Genomic DNA, 21,517 nt, shown 5'->3' on the forward strand with positions numbered 1-21,517 from the left:
AATAAAGAGCCTTTGCCTGTACTGTGGACTCTGCTCTTCAGCCATTGGTAGGTGACTGCAGTGGCTACAGCTTGTTTCTCAAACCACTGACTGGTTTCACCAGAACCTTTTAGTATAGTTCTTTTTGGCACCATGGATCAGGGGTAAGCCATACCTTCTGTGGCTGTTGCAGGGTCCATTCTGGGTATGGGAGAACCATCCACTTTGGGCATGGAAGTTTTTCTTGGAGGTTTTTCCCAGGGTGGCCAGGGTAAGAGATCTGTTTTCTGGTTTTAAGTGTCATCCATTCAGTTGGTCTCCTCCTAGGGCTGTCCCTAGGAAAAAGAAAAGGTTAAACATATTTCATCTAAAGACAGTAAGTATGCCAATAAAAATGAATTACTTAGCTTGCAGCCTTTGAAATTGTGAGGATGTTTTATCAGAGGATTCTGATAATGACAAGGACATGGCTTCTCCCATGTCTTCCACACAAGCACATGACTGGTTCTGATGAGATTGTTTCCTACGTTTCTACTAAAGACCTTATTCGAGTTGCTCTACAAAGAAGTAATTTGCATATAAGGCCGACTAGTAAACAGATGACACTTTTTGAGATCTTTACTTTGTACTGGAAAGTTAATTCTGTCTACATTTGAACCAGCTCTTCTGGCTGTTTTTGGTTTATTACTTGTAGACCGTTTTGTTTATTGCTGTGACATCTACAACAGATTATCCCAGTTGAAAGCGTTGTACTTTATGTTCCTTTTCCTGACATATTCTGATTATTTTCTCCATCAGCAGTAATGCTTCCTTTACTATTCACCTTTGGACATCTCCCATAATTGTTGTACCCTTTTCCCATATAACAGTAGGACCCATCACTGGAACAAATGGAAAGAGACATGTATGTAAAAAGCAACTCAATGAGGAGTTACATTAGCAAATGAACAGCACTGCTCCAGACAATACAATAAAACGTATCCACTGCATCTGTTTTCATCATCATTAAATCAAAACAACCAAGAAACTATGTTGCAGAAAGTCTTTAAAGTCCACTACTGTGTCTTTCTGGAAAAAAGTAGATTATGTAAGCATTACTTCCCTACACTTCAAAGACTGCTGAAGTTTTCCTGTCAGCATGGGGCTGCAGATAAAAGGAGCACACAGAGGAGACTGTTTGCATTTCCTGAAGTGTTAGTTACCCTTCCCCCAAAGTACTGAAACCTGAGCTCATACACTAAAAGTTGCCTGAATGTAAACAAAAAGATCACATGACCTACTATCCTAATCAAAACAATCAAGTCAAGCAGAGAATCTTGACACTCTCCCTTTAAGGAGACTAGATTTGAGGTGTGACAGACAGTGAGGATGTGAACGTTGATGGTAATGGGGCAGTGGTCACCGAAGGAAGGTGAGCGGGGGTACTATGATTGATGCATGATATTTTTGAGGGGTGGTTGGTAATTATCAGGTCAAGTAAGGAATGTTGATGTGAGAAAGTGTTATGATGAGTAGCTGCATTAACGAGTTGCATGACATTTAAATTTGCAAGAAGTTCTGCAGTGTCCTTGTTATTAGGATGAATAAAATTAACATTCAAGCCATCCAGGACAAGTGTATTTTTATGTCTGCATGGAACAGATGGAAAGATTGGTAAGGGGTGAGTGAGGTAAGGATGTTGCAAGGTAGACTGTTAGGCAGAGCAGACAGACTTACATTTCCCTCCTGCCACCAGGAAAATGAAATATTATATTAATTGCAATCCAGACACACATATACAAACACACACACACACACACACACACACACACACACACACATATATTATTATATATATATATATATATATATATATATATATATATATATATATATATATATATATATATATATATATATATATATATATATATATATATATATGTATATATGTTTACCATCAGAATGTCGTATTGGATACTTAACTAGCCAATAACTGCAATGGACTGCTGACAAATGGAATGCCAGCAATCGACAAACCCACAAAATACGTCATATCTAGAAAGACTATACTGCTCTGGACCCGGGAGCAAGCACTACCATGGCTCCGAAAGGGGGGGGGGGGTGGCTAAGCTGGGCAGTCAATATTGTTGATATTCTTGGTCTTCAACATTCCAACTGTCAGTATCCCCAGTTTGGTCTTACTCTAGTCAAGTATCTGATACTCAACATTCTGAGAGTAAATTATTTATATATATTATATATGTATATGTGTGTGTGTGTGTGTGTGTGTGTGTGTGTGTGTGTGTGTGTGTGTGTAACATTTCATCTATTATTTTTTACAACAAATAGTGAAACAACTGACACAGCTGATTGAAAATCAGCCACATCTAGTTGAAGTGGCTGTTTTAAGCAAGATTGTGGGTTTGGGGAATTTGCCCTTTCCCCATTGTAGTTTGATCTCAGAGAGAGCTGGTATATATAATTATCAGGGGGTGTACGAAAAAAGTTTTTTTTTGTTTTTACATGCAAATGTTAGATGTTTGATGGTTAGAGGTTTGATCTTGTGAAGTTGTGATAAAATGTAATACATCCATATACCTATCTATATCTATCTTATATATATAGAGAGAGAAGAGAGAGAGAGAGAAACATGTTTCTTTTTGTCTATATATCTTAGAATAAGTGTGAGTGATATGCACACAATAGGGAAAGGCAGGTATATATGCCCTGGTTAACAGATTCACCACCATTATGTCGCTTGAGAAGATTGGTAACATCAATACTGCAAAATCACATTTACAGGCACACTTTTATTTAGGTATCCCTGCCTGTCTGCATTCCCAACTGCCACTGCATATTCTGGCTGCATCATAATAAGAGGTGTTTATTATCTCCTAAGCATTTAAACTGTAAGCACTGATTTTGCTTGACATGTATTTATTTATTTTTTTGTCTCCAGCATAATAAATGCCAAGACAAAAAAGTAGCATTAGTATATTTTTTGTCTACTAACACAAATTAATTACGTTTTACAAAGAGTATTTTTGTCAGTCTGTAAGTATTCCGATAGTGTTGTACTTCTTTGTTTTACTCACTTGTGTGTTAATTTATTTAGTAGGCCCTATGCAAAGTATGCAGGGCATTGCACACCACAGTTTATGCTGTAAGTGCAACAGGAGACAACAGGTAATGTCAGTCAGAATTACAGTTTGCGTGTGTCAAGAGTAGTTGAACTGCATCTAGAGTTCTGTTATATCTGCATTTTTAATAGATGTGTCCATAAGAACTGTTTACAAACTAGACCAAAAAGACCAATTACTTCTCAGCTTATTGGCATTAAAATGATTTCATCAATCTTCAAAAACCATAACAAAATGTTAGAGAGAGATCACTTATAGCTGCTGGGCGGCACAAAGAGAAAATGTGTGTTATTACTGACTTGTTAGAAGTCATTGTTTTCTTAAGGATGCTGGATCTAGGCAGATTAGGGACACATATGGATAAAAAAAATCTCACTTGTATTCCTTAATAACATTTGAGAAGTATGGTAAAAGGCCCTACTATGCAGGCAGTATAAATGCACATTGCAATAGCTGTACCTCCTGGCACATTAAAATGAACAATGCGTGTCACAGCCTGCCTTATTAATCAATGAGAAGCCCCTAACTCCCCCCCTAAAGTTCTGGGCTTTGAATATTAATAAGGCGTTTTGCATATGGTAGGGCACATTTCAGTGCTGGATAGCAGGAAGTTGTATTCATTCTTAAGCCTCCATTTCCTGGAAGCTGTGAGACAGTTTAGTTTCTAGACATTGTTTGCATCTTTGAACACAGCAATCAATGGTGGTTCCTGAAACAAGATCAGAATAATGAAGCTGGAGGTAAGTAACACTGAGGATGTACTATTTCTGCAGGGAGAGTTGGGAGTTCTGTGAGCTGGTATCCTTTGTGATTTTTAACTAAACATTCTGTTGGCAGTTGTCTGTATCCATGAACAAAGCAGTCATTGTTGGGATCTCAAACAAGATCAGAATCGTGGAACTGGAAGTGGTATTGAGCATTTAGTGATTCAGTGCTAAGTGCTGTTGGCAAAACTTTGTGATTTTTAAATTTACATTTTGACTGTCACTTGTTTATGTGTCTGTACAGTAGTTAGTACTGATGTTTGAAACAGAGAACTGTGAAAGTGGTCTGGCAGTTGCAGAGTATTAAGACTCTGAGCTGTAAGCAAGCTGCTTCTTGTAGTCCAGGGTTTGATTCCTTCCACTGTCATTTGCATTAATGTGTGATTTTTGAGAAAGTCATATAACCAGATGCTGCTCCTGGGTCACCCCTGAAAAGGGGCAGTTGTGTCCAGTGGGTTTACTGGATTAATAAATGAGGAATAAGATGTGCTGAAAGCAAACAGTGCTATGTTGCGGGGAGAGGAGCTGGTGCTGTTTGGGTGGATAATGTTTATCATTATAACTCCACATTCTGTACAGCAACTTGTATCCATAAACTTAGAAGTCAGTGTTGGTGACTGAAACAGGGTTAGAACCATAAATCTGAAGGTATATATGATAAGCACACACAACACCGCTGCAACTGGAATTGTTGTTCTGTGTGCAAGTACTGTGTGATTTCAAGCCTTACATTTTGTACTGCAGCAGCCTGTAATCCTGAACGCAGCAGTCAGTTTTTGTGACTGAAGCAGGATCAAAACCATGAAACTGAAGGTCTAGGGTGCTGCACACACAAAAAGCACCACTGCTGGGAGGTTTAGTGCTTTGTCAAGACATAATTTGTACTTCTAGCCCTGCGTTTTCTGCAGCAGCACTGTGTTTTCTGAATATGGTAACTTATTGTGCTTAATGCTGAAACAAATCATTAAAGCTGTGTAATTACAGAGTGCAACCACAATTGGCACTGTGGATGAATTATAACTTCTAGTGAGCTATGCCTTGCCTTTATTTATCCATACTCTTGGAAAACTGTGTGGGTTGTTATGTTTGGGTGGGTGTGTTTCTTGGGGGGAGGGGGTCTATGTGCTTTTTCCACTTGTTACTGAGATAGATGTGCTGGTCTGCAGACCCTTTTCCGCTATGGTCTAGTCTTCATTAGAGCATTTGCAAAAAAACTAAGTACAGAAATACAGCGACATACAGATCTAACATGCATTTACAGTCTTTATACACATGGTCTACAAACAGAAGCAAACCTATAAAGCATGTCTTTCGGACACATCTGCCAAAGGCATGTGTAGTTAACAGTGGCAAATTAGTTTAATTGTACAAAATACTAATATGACAGTGACTTTACAGATGAAAATTCCTGACTATTCAAGCAGATATTTATAGAATTATGTATCTTTGTGTACATCATAGAAATTGTAAATCTTAACTACTGCATCTCTTCTCAGCTGCCAAAAATGTATGTCAGTAAAGTGTCTAAAAGTGGAATAATTAGCTTATTTGTACAAAATGGAAACATGACAGTGAGTTTACAGATGAGAAGTCCTGACTATTGAAGTGGCTATTTATATAGAACTGCCTGGTTTTGTGTACATCACAGAAATTTTAAATCTTGAAAATGCACCTTTATCTCATCTAGCATGCATGTCCTTGAAAATGCACTCTTATCTCATCAAGCATTCATGTGTACAAGTCAAGTGAACATTTTTGTTCTGTGTTTCTTTATTGACTGAAATCTAACATCTGTCAATACGTAGAACTCGCATCTCAGTCTGCTTATATGACTGCCTTGCCTTGTGTTTGTGCATGTTACATGGGCATAACAAAAATACAAAGTTTGACAACAAGCATAGATCACATTCCACCCTCCTTGTTATATTACTTCATTCACTGTGCTTTGCAGTTAATGTTTTGCTATTAAAACAGGGTAGTTCTGGAGCCAAACATTTGTTCAACAAGAAAGAATAGTGATCAGAAGTAAGCTGTTCTTGAAAAAACAAAAAATAAATATGGATTTTGTGAAAATAGCACTGAAAGAAGATGTATGGGAAGTATGGTTAAAAAATAAGAAATTAATGCATATTTTGCAAAGCTGAAATTGCATGTGTTGAAGATAAGTAATGTGGGTTTTATGGTCTAGATATTTGCTATCTAATGACCGAGGAGACATTAATTTTCATGTTAATGTGTACTTAAATCTGATGGTGTTAAGTGACAAAGTTTAACTGCATGGCAACTGGCAGTGTATATTAATAAAGTTTGGATGATGTGTTTTTAGAGGTGTGCTTTGATCTGGCTTTTAATATTTTTTGACAGATAGCTACTACTTATCAACACTTCATTGATCACTGCTGCAGTAGCCTTAGCTATATGGGTTATATCCTGCCCAAGATATAACAGCCAAGCTTTGAAAGCTTCAGAGCAGCTCCACATGCCCAAACTGTCAAGCAGCTTGAGCTGAGCTGACTAGGATACAAGTCTGAGTGTGAAGCTTTTCAGAGCATTATTGCTGCTGAAGAATACACTCCTCTGAGGGTTTCTAGGATCGACGGTTGGCTTGTGCTTTCATTTGCTGGGTAGATAAGTTCCCCTTGTTGGGGAGGGGGGGGGGTGGACTTCAAGATTCTTAATTTTGTTGAAGTTTTATTACTTTCCTTTTCAGATAAGTTATTTTAAAGCTAGGAGTGTTGTGTTTTAATGGACTGTCTCGAGACAATAACTTACTTTTAAACGGAGTGCTTGTTTTTTTCTGCCATTTTAAAAGTGCTGTAAGGTAACTGAAAACATTTTTTCTGTGGCAAAATTGTGTTTATTTTACTTTTGTGTGGCTAGCATAGTGTTCTAAAGTGCTTTTTACCATGTGTTTCGGTTAAAAAGGTATTTTTCTGTGGACCAGTAGTGTTTAATGGCAGTTGCTGCTTGTCTTCCTCCGGAAAGAGGTACCTTTTCTGTATTGGCCATAGAGGAGACTATTGGTCCCATGGTTGGTCCTTCTTCCAGCTACAAAAACAGAAAATTAAGCAAACAGTTCTTGCTACCACAGCAGGCTAGCAGTTTACCATAGTCACAGGTGATGACTGTGTTGTGACTATTTGTTGTACCTCAGACCGTTCATCTTTTATCCCAGGTCCCCTCTAGTGTAGCACCTACTACCAGTAATGACAGAGGGTTAGACACATAACTCTGAGGCTGTTGGGAGTCCCCTCAGTGGACAAGGGAAAGCCAGTATTGATCCTGGGAGAGGGAACAGGGAAGTTTTCCCTGTTGTGTCAGAATGCTGTGCCCACTCTTGGGAAAGCTGCTCCCATTGGTAACAAAGTTGGCCCCATTTTCCTTTCAAAGAGAAACAGAAAACCAAGCATGTATCTATTCCTCCTCAATTTTCTTTACATAGGAATAGTTTACTGGGTCTGGCTCAAGGTTTTATTCAGGCTGTTGATTCTTCATATAAAACCACCTCGTTTCCTGAAGAGATTCAACATTCTGAATTAGAACAGAAAGATGCAGGGACGGATACATTTTTTCCATCAAATTTCAGTTTTTGATTCTCACTGTGGGGCTTTTGTAATTTTCTGAGACTGTTGCTAGAATGTATCAGTGCTTTCAGTGGGAGAACACTGAGGTTACTCAGTTTTTCAGAAAATACTGGGTTGTTACAGGATTTTCCAGAACCTACACCTATTCTTCCTGTTCTGACTGCATTAGAGGATGTGTGTGTTACTGCCTGCAGTTTTCCTGATAGTCAGCCAGCTACCCCTAGAAAGGTGGATAGGATGTATAAAGTTACTCAGTCTTTTAAATTTTTATACACTATTCCCAAACCTGACCAAGAAGATATAGCTTTAGGTGATCCCACTGCTGATAAACACTTGGTTAATTCCAGTCCTACTCTTTCTGATAAGATGGGGAAATTATTGATAGGTATAGGGAAAAGTGTATTGTTCTGCGAATTTGAATTTCAGAATATTTAATCCTCAGGCTGATATGTTAAAGTTTGTTCTGACAAATTGTGAACGTATGGGGAATGTTTTATTTGCAATTTCTTCTTGTGATGAAAGATGTGCTTTAAGTAACTTGGTTTCTTCTATGGCACTGGTCACTACTGATTGTTGACAGTGTGTGTATAACTCTGTTGATACAACTTCCAGGGCTATGGACACTGGTACTGCTTTGAGGAGGTTTGTATCTCTGCATTTTCAGACCCTCCAAGATGATAAACATGAGATTTTAAATTCTCCCTTGGATAGAGATTTAGCATTTGGCCACTTCTTAGGTCCAGGGAATATTTAAGATGTTTTGGTCTTTCTTTTCCAAAGTTTAAGGGATTTTCTGTCTCCTCATCCAATTTTGAAAAAAGAAACACAGAATAAAGTCTCAACAAAATACAGGTAAGCAGATGTTTAAGAAGAAATAGCAAAGGGGCTCCAAAAAGAAGTCTTAAACCTCCCAAAATCATGTGTAGTCCAACAAGTCTGAATAACTTTGCAAGCGACCTTTGAACCCTCCCAACCTCGCTACTTTTTCTTCCAGAAAGTCTGAATCTCCAGATAGTGACCTCCTATTTGTGCTGCGGCTACCCTGGAGTCTCCAGCACACTTTCATTTCTCATTACAAGCTAGATGTGGTTCTCGAGGGCAGGGCTTCCTTTGGTTCTCCTCAGTTCTCAGGAGTGTTTTCCATTGAGCCACCGGGATTTGGGTGGGCGTCCCATCTGTCAGTCATGAATGTAGAGATAGATGGGATCCATACATCTTTTAGTTATGTACTTACCATACCGGATGTAGTGGGGATCATCTTCCCTACATTCATCTCACCCCCTCCTTCCCCCTCTATCCCCAATAGAGGAAATGTAGGTCCATTGTCTTCTTTTTTTTTGAACTACTTTTGGTTGGGTAACTGTTGTTTTTTTTCTGTTTGTGCATGTGGCCAGAAAAAACAAAATCTGAGGGGGACAAGGTGGTGTGTCCTGGGAGGAGTGAGGTTAGCCCAGCCAAGAGAACTTACGTTCTAGTATACTAGTTGGCAGTATACTAGTTGGGGACGGGGAGAACCCCATAGATCATAATGTAGGCGAGATGGATCCCATACATCCGAAGTTATGGTAAGTACATAACTAAAAGTTTTCTCTTTGGTAACAGATAGTTACAGATGGCAGTGGAATCGTCCCTTATCTTCCAGATCAGACTGTTTTGTTTCCACCAGTTCTTCATCACACACTGTCCCAATGAGTGATAGAACCAGTTCTTCCTTCTCAGGTGGGGAAGTTTTTTTCAAGATGTTCCTAGTGCCAAAATAAAGAAAATTATTTGAGACCAGTTCAGGGTGATTACCTGTTTGTGGTAGTGCCCAAATTGAAAATGATGACACATCATAACCTGTTAACTTTTTTTTTCTCTTTCAAGTTTCCTGGCAACACTACACTTAAAAGTTGCTTATCATCCCATCCATATTCATCCAGAATTCAAGTGTTTCTTAAGGTTTGTTTCTTAAGGTTTGTGTGTCTGGATTGCATTATCATTTATCTGCCTTTCCCTTTGGACTATTCACTGCACCATGTGTGTTCACAAAGCATCTAGCTCCAGTTATAGCTCATCGCAGGCTATAGGGTATCCACATTTTCCATATTTAGATGACTTGCTTATCTTGCAGAGTCTTTTTGAAAGTGACAGGAATTTCTCTCTTAGGCGAGAAGTCTCTTATACAAGTTGGGATTCCAAGAGAACATTCGAAAGTTGTTCTTGACTCCTTCACACGGGATTGTGTTCCTAGGATGTCAAGAGAGTCAGTTTCATTTCAAAGAACTTTTCTTCAATGAGAAAAATAGATCATTATTTAGATCTGTTTTTAAGTTTTCCACTCAGACTTTGGTCACCTGTGAGGGAATACCTCAGGATTTTGAATCTCATGATATCTGTGATTCCAGTGTTACCACTCACAAGGCTCCACATGAGAAAGATACAGTGGTATCTGAAATCCCTTTGTTCCCAGCATCAATACCCTTTAGCTTTATAAATTCCAATGCTGGGGCTTGTCAGAAAAGAAATCTTTTTTTTTTTGGGGGGGAGACAACAGATATCCTTAAATCCAGGTCTCCCCTTCTCACTCCCTGCTCCAAAGCAGTCAGTCCCCACAGATGCTTTGGACTTTGTTTAGGGAGCAGTTTCAGAGGAGTGGGACACCAAGAACAGGCATAAGCACATACATAGCAAAAAGATGCATGCCTTGATCAAGTCACTCAACTCTGAATCATCTTTGGTCCCTGGAACCTCTTCAAGTGGTTACAGACAATACTACTGTCATGTGGTATATCATTAATCCAGTGGGAACCAGGTCATACCCCCTTTGCAGATTCGCCGTGTTAGCTTGGGATATAGCTTCACATCAGACTCTCTCTACAGGCATCCTACATTCTGTCAGAGCAAAATTGTGTGGCAGACAAGCTGAGCAGCACCAGGGTTGGCCCTCACAAATGGAAACTAGGTCGGGGGGGGGGGGTCTTCTAAGGTTTGATCTATCTGTAGGGAGTTCTTTAGACCTTTTTGCCTCCTGTCTGAACAATCAACTGGCAAGATTCCTTTCCTGGACTCCATGCAAGAAGGTCTGGAAAACAGATGCCTTTTCTTTTCCTTGGACAGGAATGTTCCTGTATTCTTTTCCCCCTCTTTCCACCAATGCCTAGGATACTTCTGAAGATTCATAAGGAATCCCCGATCATTGTGGTGACTCACTTCTGGCTTAGGCAACCATGGTTCTCCCTTCTTTTGGAAATGGCCAAGGGTGATTACCACAAGCTTCCTCTGAGGGTGCAACTACTCACACAAGAACAGGGGTGTTTGATGCACTCGAGCTTCAGTTGTCAGCTATTGACTGCTTGAATGGTAGTGTCTTTTTATTCCTTTTAGGCACCTGTTTATTGAGGGCATGCAGCACGTATTAATGGAGGCAGGAAAGCCTGATACTAGAAAATCATATATTAACCAGTGAAAAAGGTTTTCTAGTTGGTACCAACAACATAAACCAGCACCTATTCAGGGATAGTTGTTTTCCAGTTCTACAATATTTGTGTGTTCCTATCCTATAGCCTTTCTTATTTCTCTGTCAGGATTTATTTGTCAGCCATTTCAGTATGCCTGCCCACTGATTCTTCTCTTTCAAGGCAATATACTGTCAAAATGTTCATGAATGGGGTTTTGCATAAGAGGTCTCCAACAAAAGTGGTGTCCCATCCTTGGAATCTTCATTTTGTGTTGGAGACTTGCTCCATTTGAACCAGCTAACCTGGCTGATTTGAGGTTTTAAACATGGAAAACAGTTTTACTGACTGCACTGACCTTATGGAAAACAGTTTTACTGACTGCACTGACCTCTGCAAGAAGGGTATCTTGCGTTGCAAGCTCTTATGGTGAGTCAGCCGTAACATAATACAGTCGTGTAACTTAAACTTGGTGTAACACTAGATGTTTGAATGATCACTGCTTCAGTAGCCATTCCTTCCCTCTACCCCCATGTTTTGTGGTGTGTGTTTTTTATACTATTGAGTGGACATTTATTTTTTGTTGTTCCTAACATTGTCCTTTCAGGATTCAGCCTCCCTTTGTCTGCTGGCAGGAAAGCTCTGAAGGACTTTGAGCTCAAATGTGTCTTTTAGTCAGCTCATCTCGAGCTACTTGACAGTTTGGGCAAGTGGAATGTGCCCCAAAGCTTTGGAAGCTGGACAGTTGTTGTATCCTTACCAGGATATATATAGCTAAGGCTACTGCAGCAGTGGTCATTTGAATGTCTACTGTTATGGTAAGTTTAACTTAAACAACTGCACTTTTGTCAGTCCAGAAGAAATAAAGAGCATTCACATTTTCATAAACACTTATGTAAACTTGCCAGGATGAAGAACTAATGTCATTTTCTGCCAAAGTTGTGCTGTAAGGGAAGAAACATGGATCATTTACTATCTTGATTGTTGGATGTAATCTGAAGTGGCTAAGCTGTACTCTGGTTTCATACCCCAGGGCAGGAGTGCACTGTGGACCTGCTATATCTTTAGCTTTTACTCAACTTCTCTGTATGTCATTCTAAGGGGTAAGTTAGCTGTAGTGTGGTTTTGCACACTGGGGGAGTAAGTGAACTATACTGTGGTTCTGCACACGGGGGTAAGTGAGTTGTACTGTGGTTCTGCACACTGGGGGTAAGTGAGCTGTTCTGTGGTTCCGCACACTGGGGGTGGGGTGGGTAAGTGAGCTGTACTGTGGTTCCGCACACTGGGGGTGGGGGTGGGTAAGTGAGCTGTACTGTGGCTCTGCACACTGGGGGTGGGTAAGTGAGCTGTACTGTGGTTCCGCACACTGGGGGTGAGGGTGGGTAAGTGAGCTGTACTGTGGTTCCGCACACTGGGGGTGGGGGTGGGTAAGTGAGCTGTACTGTGGTTCCGCACACTGGGGGTGGGTAAGTGAGATGTACTGTGGTTCCGCGCACTGGGGTGGGTAAGTGAGCTGTACTGTGGTTCCGCACACTGGGGGTGGGTAAGTAGCTGTACTGTGGTTCCGTGCACTGGGAGTGAGGGGGGAGTAATTGAGCTGTACTCTGGTTCCGCACACTGGGGGGGTAAGTGAGGTATCTTGTGGTTCCACATACTGTGGGTAAGTGCAGATGAAGATTTGTTCTTGTCCTCCACACAAGGGGTATGAAAAACTGGAGCTGTACAGTAGTTAAACTAGGCAGTAAAGCTAGAGTCTAGTTTCATACACAGTGTTGCAGGGGAGGACAGTGCTGGGATTCTCTTTGCACACACTAATGTGTGGTGAGGTGAGGATGCACTTTGCTTTCATCCTGTGTGGTATAAGGCATTATAGAGATGCACTTTGCTTTCACACAGTGAAGCATAGGACAGAATAGATCTAGATTTTGGTTTCATACATTACTGCCGTGGTGGTGCTGCGGTAGCGTTGTTGCCTCACAGACGTTGTCCTGTTCGATTCTCGGCTAGAGCGTCTTCTATGTGGAGACGTGTGAATGGGCGTACCTTCGTTGAAGGTTGTGCATCAGAGCTGGCAACTCGGCACGTAAAAATCTACTGCCAATCATTAGCGGACCGGAGTTCCGCTGTGGCGACCCCTAACCGGGAAAAGCCGAAAGACACAACAACAACATTAGCAGCTAAAGTCTAACAGCACCACAGTCTACTTTTGCACATTAAGTTATAGGGTTGAATAGTGCTGTGTTTTGTTTATTACACAAGGGTGAAAGGGAGAATATTGTTGTATTTTACTTTCATATGCTAGTGTAGAGGAATACAGAGCTGCACCATACTTTAAAACACTAGGTTATAAAGCTGAACAAGGTTATACATGGATTCCGTACACTAGTCTGTGAGGATAACAGAGTTGCCCACTGTTGTCATACAGCATGTTGTGACTGATAAGAAGATCCAATGTTGTCTGTTTTCATGTGATTCAACCTTTGGGTTGTTGGATCAGACTGCAGCACCATTTTTGAAGCCTGCGGATCCAGGGCTCTGACTTCTCCCTTACCTGTAATTCGCCCAACTCCACTTTGGTATTCTAGATTTTGTTTGCCACCTGATGTGTTCAGTTGTGTATCCTAGGGAACCTTTTCAAATGATAAGATTATTTTCTATTCCTACAGATTTTCAGTATTAATATTTACTTATACATGTAGATCCTCTCTTAACCCTTTCCTAAAATAGAAGCTTAGATAGTTTTCCAGTAGTTTTTTTTAGTGTGTGTGTGTGTGTGTGTGTGTGTGTGTGTGTGTGTGTGTGTGTGTGTGTGTGTGTGTGTGTGTGTGTGTGTGTGTGTGTGTGTGCATGTGCGCGCACACGCTCGTGTTTGTGAGACTTTTATCATTCATACCTGCTAGTTTAGAATATTAGGCTATGTTTCACACCATTGCCCGTAATTCAAAAAATATACATTAGTTCTTTGGGTGCTTGTAGTAGTGTTTGTGCCAGAAGTTTGTTTCTAGTATAATGGGCTTAAAATGTTACAGTCTGCAGTTATAAGACCTCCACAGGACCCACACTCTTTTGTGTGTATATTGCTTGGGCACTGCCAGCCTGGAGGTAGATCGTGAGGCCTGTGTTTCTTTTAGCTCTATAGACAGCCAAACTAGGAAATAAAAACTCATCTTCAAAAGTCGTCTTCTTCTCAGATGGGGTCTAGTGTTCCTTCAACTTCTGCTTCTTCAGAGAATCAAGCAAAGAAGATCAACAAACCAAAGTCCAAGGAGAAAGACAAAACTAAAGAAAAAGTTGAGGAAAAGTAAACTGGCAAGTCTCAGAAATGGTCCCTCGATTCATTAGTTCCTTTTGGATATGGATCTGAAGACTCCACAGGAAGATGGATCCACTGACCCCTTGGGCCTTCCTCGCCTGGTCTCTTTTTCTCATTGGGATCAGTAAGCCCTTTAATGCACTCGCCTATTTTGCAGGAGAAGAGATTCTCTTGACCACCTTCCCTGGCATCCCCCTTGAGGTCTGTATGGTCATCCATAAGACTGATAGAGTTTGAGGTCAACGGAATGATGAAGAATGTTTGGAGAATGAAGATTCAGCTTGGAGTACTTGGTGCCATCCTCTTTAAATGCACTGGGTATGGGCCCAATAACCCCTCCCATGTTATCTCTGGTATCAGCCTACCCTTTGGGCCTAGTTTCTGTGGATCCAAGCTCTACCGGTGCATCTTTGCCAGAGCTGACAGTCCATGTGACTTGTGGCATCCTTGACTTTGTCGACTCTGGGGTATTTGGATTGAGATGAGTCTCCGAGCCGAAGCATTGACACTGGGGCTCGGGGATATGGGTTGACTTCGAAGATCTCAGAGTTGTACCTGCCCATCGTGGTCTCTGCTCTTGACAATTCGGGTCTGAGGTCAGTCTCAGAGTTGATGCCCACTGAGACCAAGAAGTTTTCTTCCCCTCCTTTAGTTGGAGGAGGACTTCCTTTGACACTGATTGTGGCCTTGGTCTTCAAGGCCTTCAGAAAGGTCTTGGCTGGACCAAAGGAAAAGGCGTTATCCTCTAGCTTGGCTCTGTCCCACCCTGAATGGACTACTGCTTCTCCTTTTACTCATCCTTGTTCACAGGGACAGCTGGTACCAGTAGGCTCAGAGTCCACTTACTATGTGAGTTCTCAGTCCAGTTTGGATCCTTTTGACCCCCCCCCCCCACACACACACAGAATGTCATAGAAAACAGACATGCAAATGGAAGTACTTAGACTCATCCACAGTCAGTCACAGGAGATACAGACTTGGATGAAGGCAAGGGCTACTCTATATCCCCCTTGGAAGATGTCACCTTTTTTGAGATCCTCAAATTGATGAAGCAGCAAGGTGGCTGATGCACCGACAGCCCTTCATCAGGTAAGTCTGTATTCCTCAAAGCCTTTGGTACCAACTCATCTGCATCCTGGGTAATACTGCCAGTATACGATCTGATAAGCCTTGTTGCTCAGTGGGCATGGAAGGACCCTGATGTGTTGGAACCTATTCTGAAGAAGCCAGATAGGACATTGGTAGCCGCAAAGACAGGAAACATTGGAGCAAAGGTCTACCAGGAAATGCCATGCTTATAGTGGTGACCAGAAAGGGGGAACCATATGAAGAAAGTTCCTCAGTCCATCCTTCTAACAGAGAATCTAGGGTGTTGGACAGGTTTGGCAAATGGACATACACTTCTGAGACATTTGCCTGGAGAGTGCTGAAATATTTAGCCAACATTACATGTTTCCAGAGGGACTTGACCAAAGAACTCTTGGGTAACCTGTCTACAAATGTTCAAAAGACTGTGGAATCCCAGCTATCTACCCTTCAGTCTATTTAGTGGATCCGTGCATCTACGATCTAGTGCAGCTGATGGCACAGCTTTAGCAATTCTGAAAATTTGAAGAAGACTTCAAGACCTCCTTTATTAATACTCCATTTGATGGGTCCACATGTTTTGCACCAAAAGTGAAAGATATGCTGACCAGGAGCCAGCAGGATGGTAAAACCCTCTCTGCCATGGGAATTCAGTTTTCAACTCCTCAGAGAACATTTTCCAGGAGTCAGAGGGGTGGCAAGAAGATGTGGTTCAGGACGTTGAAGCGTTATTACCATGAGTCTCCTACAGATAGACCTCTCCGAGGCAGAGGAGGAGATAACTTGAGCGGACATCACCCCAGGGGCAGAGGCGGACCCCATAATCAGGGCTTTCACAGTCCCTTTACTGAAAAACCCTACCAGAGCTCTTGAAAACTTGCCAGACTATCATTTTCTGGAGGCAGTTAGGGGTTGCTTATCCCTATACCCACAAGCCTGGCAGGACATCAAAGCAGATGTATGGGTGCTGAGGGTAATAACCAGAGGCTATTCAATTCTGATTGCATATCCACCAACATTCTACCCATTCAGTGGTAATCTGCAGCAGCAGAAGTCTCCAAGCTGCTGCATGTTCATAGGTTCATAGGTGTGTACTAAGCTAATGGCCCTGGAGCCTTTACAAACCTAGCCCATAGGATTACCCTGACATTGTGCAACCCGACCTTAGTTCCCCTTGCCTCTATCGAGTAGAGCAACTGGAGTGATCCCCGGGGTGAATTTTCTATTTCCCATCCACTCATCAAGGTTTCTCATGAAGGGAGGTGCTCTGACATGTATGGGAAGTCTATTCCATAGCAAGAGCAGTCTCTGGGTTATGAACCTGTCCCTCCAGCATGGTGTGTTGATTGTGGTAATGAGGTTGAGGTCACTGGAGCGTGTGGTGCGGAGGGATTGGGATTTCTTTAGATGTAGCATTTCTAACAGAGCTGGATCAGACATGGCTTTGTATGTCAAGCAGAGATCGCCTCTAAGTAGGTGATATGAGACAGAAAATAGTTGGGAGTTTTTTTGAGTCTGTCCATATCCACTTTTTTGTGTGGTACTTTTGCGGCCTCTCCAGTTGTTGCAGGCCTCTAGTGAGGTACATGCCAAATGGGGCATTGTATTCGATGATTTTCGTAATGAGGGAAGAGTAGAGGGAGACCATGACCTCTTTCTTCCTGGATGCAGAGCCCTTAGCAATGTATGTGCCACATAGAAGGACTTTCTGACCACATTGGCAATGTTGTGCTCCAAAGAGAGGCTGCTGTCAACCTGTGTTCCCAGATCTCTTATAACACTTTCTGTGTTCAGTGGACTACCATCGATGTGGTAATTCATGGGAACTGGGTTTTTTTTTCCAATGGGGGTGATGACACATTATTTGGCATTGAGTTTAAGGCCATGGTTCTGACACCAGTCGTTAGTCTCAGTGAGGCCTTTCTGTAGGATGTCAACATCACTTGGGGAGTTAATAATAGCTCCCAACTTGCAACTGTCTGCGAACTTTGTCAGCCAGAGATCCTTTTCTGTTGACCTGGACTTCAAAGAAGTAGATACCAAACAGGAGAGAACCCACGACTGAACCCTGTGGGACTCCACTCGTGACTGCTTGGCAGTCTGACTTGGAGTCTGCTATTTTCACACTGTGGGTTCTATCTGTTAGCCAGTTTGCAACCCACCTAGTGATATAGGGGTTGATGCCTACCTTAGTGAGTTTTTCTATGATTCCTGAATGGGGAATGATATCAAAGGCCTTGGCCAGATCAAGGTAGGCTGTATGAACCACCTTGCCTTCATCCACAGCTCTGGTGACTGACTCAAAGAAGTCGAACAAGTTGAGCAGGCATGATTTACCCTTCACAAAACCAAACTATTTGGTATCCAGAGTTTGGAGATTCCCTATATTCTTATTTATTAGGTCCATGATAAAATAAATAAATAATAAATAAATAATGATGATGCATTCCATAGCTTTGCATATCAGACTCATCAGGCTAATGGGGTGATAGTTCCCAGGGTCTGTAGTCGCTCCTCCTTTGTGGAGAGGGATGACTGTAGCAGTGTGCCATTTGGTAGCGACAAAGCCTGAGGTGAAGCTGTGATTAAACAGGGCACACAGGTGAGGTTCCAGTTCACTCTGTAGTTCATGTAGAACACAGCCAGGGATATTGTCAGGTCCCATGAAAGCTGTATTCTTGGCCTTGGACAGTGCTGTTTTAACCTGTGCAGCAGTAATGCTGGGTGTCTGGCAATCTACTGGTATTGTGATTAGCCTCCCCTCTTCAAAGGACCAAAGCTGGCACTGAATCTGTCAGCCAGTATATTGGCAATATCTGTTGGCTCGGTATAGGAGGTACCATTGTGCAGTAGCTCGGAGCAAATCTGGGTATTGCCATGGAGAATCTTTACATAACTGTAGAAGGCCTTGTGGTTGTGGTTGTCTTTTTAATACCCAAAAAAACAGGGGATCTCATCAGTTTTGGATCTGATTCATCTAAATCAATTTGTAACACAGACAAAATTTCGGTTGTTCACTCTTCAGTCCATACTACCTCTTCTGAGAAAGGATGATTGGATGTGCTCAATGGCTCTCCAGGATGCCTACTATCATATAAAGATAGAAAAGTGATCGAGGCGATTTCTTCATTTCTGGCTCTGAGACAATCATTATCAGTTCAGAGTACCGCAGTTCGATCTCATCACAGCACCCACAGTATTTATTGATGTTATGACAGTAGTGGCAATTCCACCTTCTAGGGATCCAAGTTTTCCCATATCTAGATGATTGGTTCCTCGTCTCCTTGGCAAGAGATCTACTACTTCAACACAGGGACCTTCTACTTTCTACTCCAATTAATCCTGAACCTGAAAATTGCGGTCAACCAACCCAAGAGGCAAGCTGCTCCCAACCCAACAGATAGAATTCATGGGATGGCTCCTAGACACACTGTTACAAATGGCGAAGTTACCAATCTCCAGGGTGCTTTCCTTCTGACTTGTTGCTACCAGGTAATACATCATCCATTCCTGCAAGCAAGACTAATTCTCTGACTGCTAGTTTTAATGGCATTAGCCATTGCTAGTCCTTCGAGCCAGATACCACATGAGAGGACTTCACTGGACTCTGTCCAAACATTTTGTCCAAACATTTGGTCCAAAACACACACCCTCTCCTTGCCAAGATTCAAGTCACCCAGGTTTGCAAGGATCGCATCAAGTAGTGGTTAACCTCCCGATTGGTAATGAAGAGCCAACCTTTATGCCCAGCTCAGACACTAGCTACAATAACCACAGAACAACAGATATGTCTCTCTTGGGCGGGGTGCATATCAAAGGGGCAACAGTCCAAAGTTCCTGGTCACATCTAGATGCCAATCTTCACATCAGTGTCTTGGAGATGAGAGTAGTCCTCCTAATGTTGCAGGCTTTTCAGGACTTCCTCCCCAGGGGTGTGAGTTCTGTCCAGACAAACAACATGGTAGCATTCTGGTACATCAACAAATATAGGAGAACCTGCTTTTATCCTCTTTGTTAGGGAGCCATTAGTGGCAGTGGGCAATGCCGTTGCATCCATTTCTGATAGCAACCCATATCCTGGGGACATCCAGTGTATTAGCAGGCAAACTGAGCAGAACAGTTCTGATGCCTCTCGAGTGGTCCCTCAGTCAGTCAGTGAAAGCATGAATTTTCAGCTGCTGGGGCCAACCTTGCTGGGACTTCTTCTCATTGTATCTAAACAACAAATGCAGCAGTTACTTTGTCCTTATCCCTGCACAGAGGGACAGTGACCGAAAGCTGCTCTAGTCCACCCCCAGGTCTCCTATTCTACTAATACCCACGTTCATAGGTAAGCACTAGGCTAGCTGCCCTTCTGGACCATTTTAAGCAAAGCCAGTTTCCCTTTTTGTACTTGAATTAACATATCCCATTTGGTTAAAGATTGGCTGTATCCATCCCATGATTGATAAATATGTATCACCCCTAATAATGAGAATAAGTGGGATCATACTATAGATAATTTGAGGGGACCCATGCATGTGATAAAGCATTTAGAAGCTGCCTGTGTTCATTAGTAGTATAGGGGGCAATACGGGGTGAATTTCTGTTTCCTATCATAGGAGGCTACTAGGCTAACTGCCCTAGAGCCCTTTAAGCCTAGCTATTCATGACCTAATTTTCCCAATTATCAATGCCCATAGGCTGGCCTTGGTATGTGCCTGTGCCTTACCGCATCTACAAACTGCCTCTGTCCATAAGGGCACAGGTGACATGCCAGGGGTGAATTTGCAGTTTCTCATCTATTGGTCCAAATTGTGTTTTGGGTAGGCTTAAGAAGGAGCTCCGTTTCATATAAATGGAGTCTGTTCCAGACAAGGGGTACTCTCTGACACACACACCTGTCCCTGTAACATGTTTTGTTTATGTCACAGTTAAGGTTTACATCCTTAGAGCAGGTAATTCTAGTGCTCTTTGCTTTGAAAAATATGCAGCAGATCCTTCAGGACTGGATTGGAGAATGCCTTGTAGGTAAGGCATAGATCGCCTCTCAATAGTCTGTAGGAGGCCAAGTACAGGGACAAGGCTTTGATGTGGTTCACACAGGACTTATTATTTACAACCTGTGTACTTTTAGTGAGGAACCTCTGTGGCCACTCCAGCTGTTGCAAATGCCTGGTCATGTACATGCCGAAGGAAGGATTATCCTCTTATTGGTCTAATGAGGGATGACTATAGTGGGAATATGGTCTCCTTAGATCTGGATGTCGTGACTTTACTTACAAGTTTCCCCATGTAGAAGGATTTTCTGACTACCATGGACACATGGTGATCAAAGTTCAGGTTACTGTCAACCTGAGTTCCCAAGTCCCTTACCACTGGGTCTGCTCTAAGGTGAGTGTTATCAATGTTGTAATTTGCAGGGGTAGTCATCTTTCTAAAGTATGCATTTTTTTGCAGTGAGTTTTAGGCCATGGTTTTGGCACCAGTTATGTGTCAGACCCTTCTAGAGAATAGCCTCCTCTGTGGGGGATTCAGTAATTGCACCCACCTTGCACATGTCAGCAGATTTGGTCAGCCAAAGGCCCTCTACATTTATCTTGCCTTCAGAGAAGTATATTCTAAACAGAGGAGGTCCCAGTACAAATATGTGTGGGACACCACTAGTAACAGGCCTCTGGATGGAGGTGGATTCCCCCACAGTATCTTCATGTGTCCTATCTGTGAGCCTTTTGGCTGCCCATTGGGTGACATATTGATTTATGCCCTAATTTCTGAGTTTGTCTATTCCCAAGTGATGTTTTGCGTCAAATGCCTTTGCCAGGTCAGAGTTTGCAGCATGTACCATTTCTGCCCTCATCTGTGGCTCTAGTGACCTTCTCGAAGAAGTCCACTAAGTTTAGTATTCAGAATTTGAGAAGATGTAAGATCAAAATGATCTTCATTGCTCCCTTTTGGCCCTGACCAGTATTATTTCTGTGGTACACCCTCCATGGATGTTGGATCATAGACTCATAGTTTCATAGAATGTTATTCGGTTAATTACCCCAAGGGGTCTTTCTAAGCCTAGCCAAGTTTTCCCATATGAATAATGATGTCCTATATCCAAATAGGGCATTGAGGGCCAGGCATTTATAAACAACCTGTATCTGTAAGGGACATGGGTGTCAGGCCTGGAGGAAATTTCCTATTCCCCATCCACTGGTCTAGGTTGCGCTTAAATTGGGTAATAGGCAAACTCAGTTTCACATGG

At 42.1% G+C, this 21,517-nt stretch overlaps 1 protein-coding gene across 1 annotated transcript in view; it reads left to right on the forward strand.

The window, feature by feature from the left end:
• The first annotated feature begins 3,722 nt into the window (after positions 1 to 3,722).
• LOC122798720 (zinc finger protein 160-like) overlaps positions 3,723 to 21,517 on the forward strand; it is a 304,432-nt gene continuing 286,637 nt past the window's right edge. The window contains exon 1 of the mRNA XM_044067816.1: positions 3,723 to 3,841. Within this exon, the coding sequence (XP_043923751.1) occupies positions 3,830 to 3,841 (12 nt within the window). The 5' untranslated portion in view covers positions 3,723 to 3,829. The remainder of the gene's footprint in view (positions 3,842 to 21,517) is intronic.

The sequence above is a fragment of the Protopterus annectens genome, chromosome 3.part1, assembly GCF_019279795.1.
Source record: "Protopterus annectens isolate FY-2018-M chromosome 3.part1, PAN1.0, whole genome shotgun sequence".
In the NCBI taxonomy this organism is placed as follows: Eukaryota; Metazoa; Chordata; order Ceratodontiformes; family Protopteridae; genus Protopterus; species Protopterus annectens.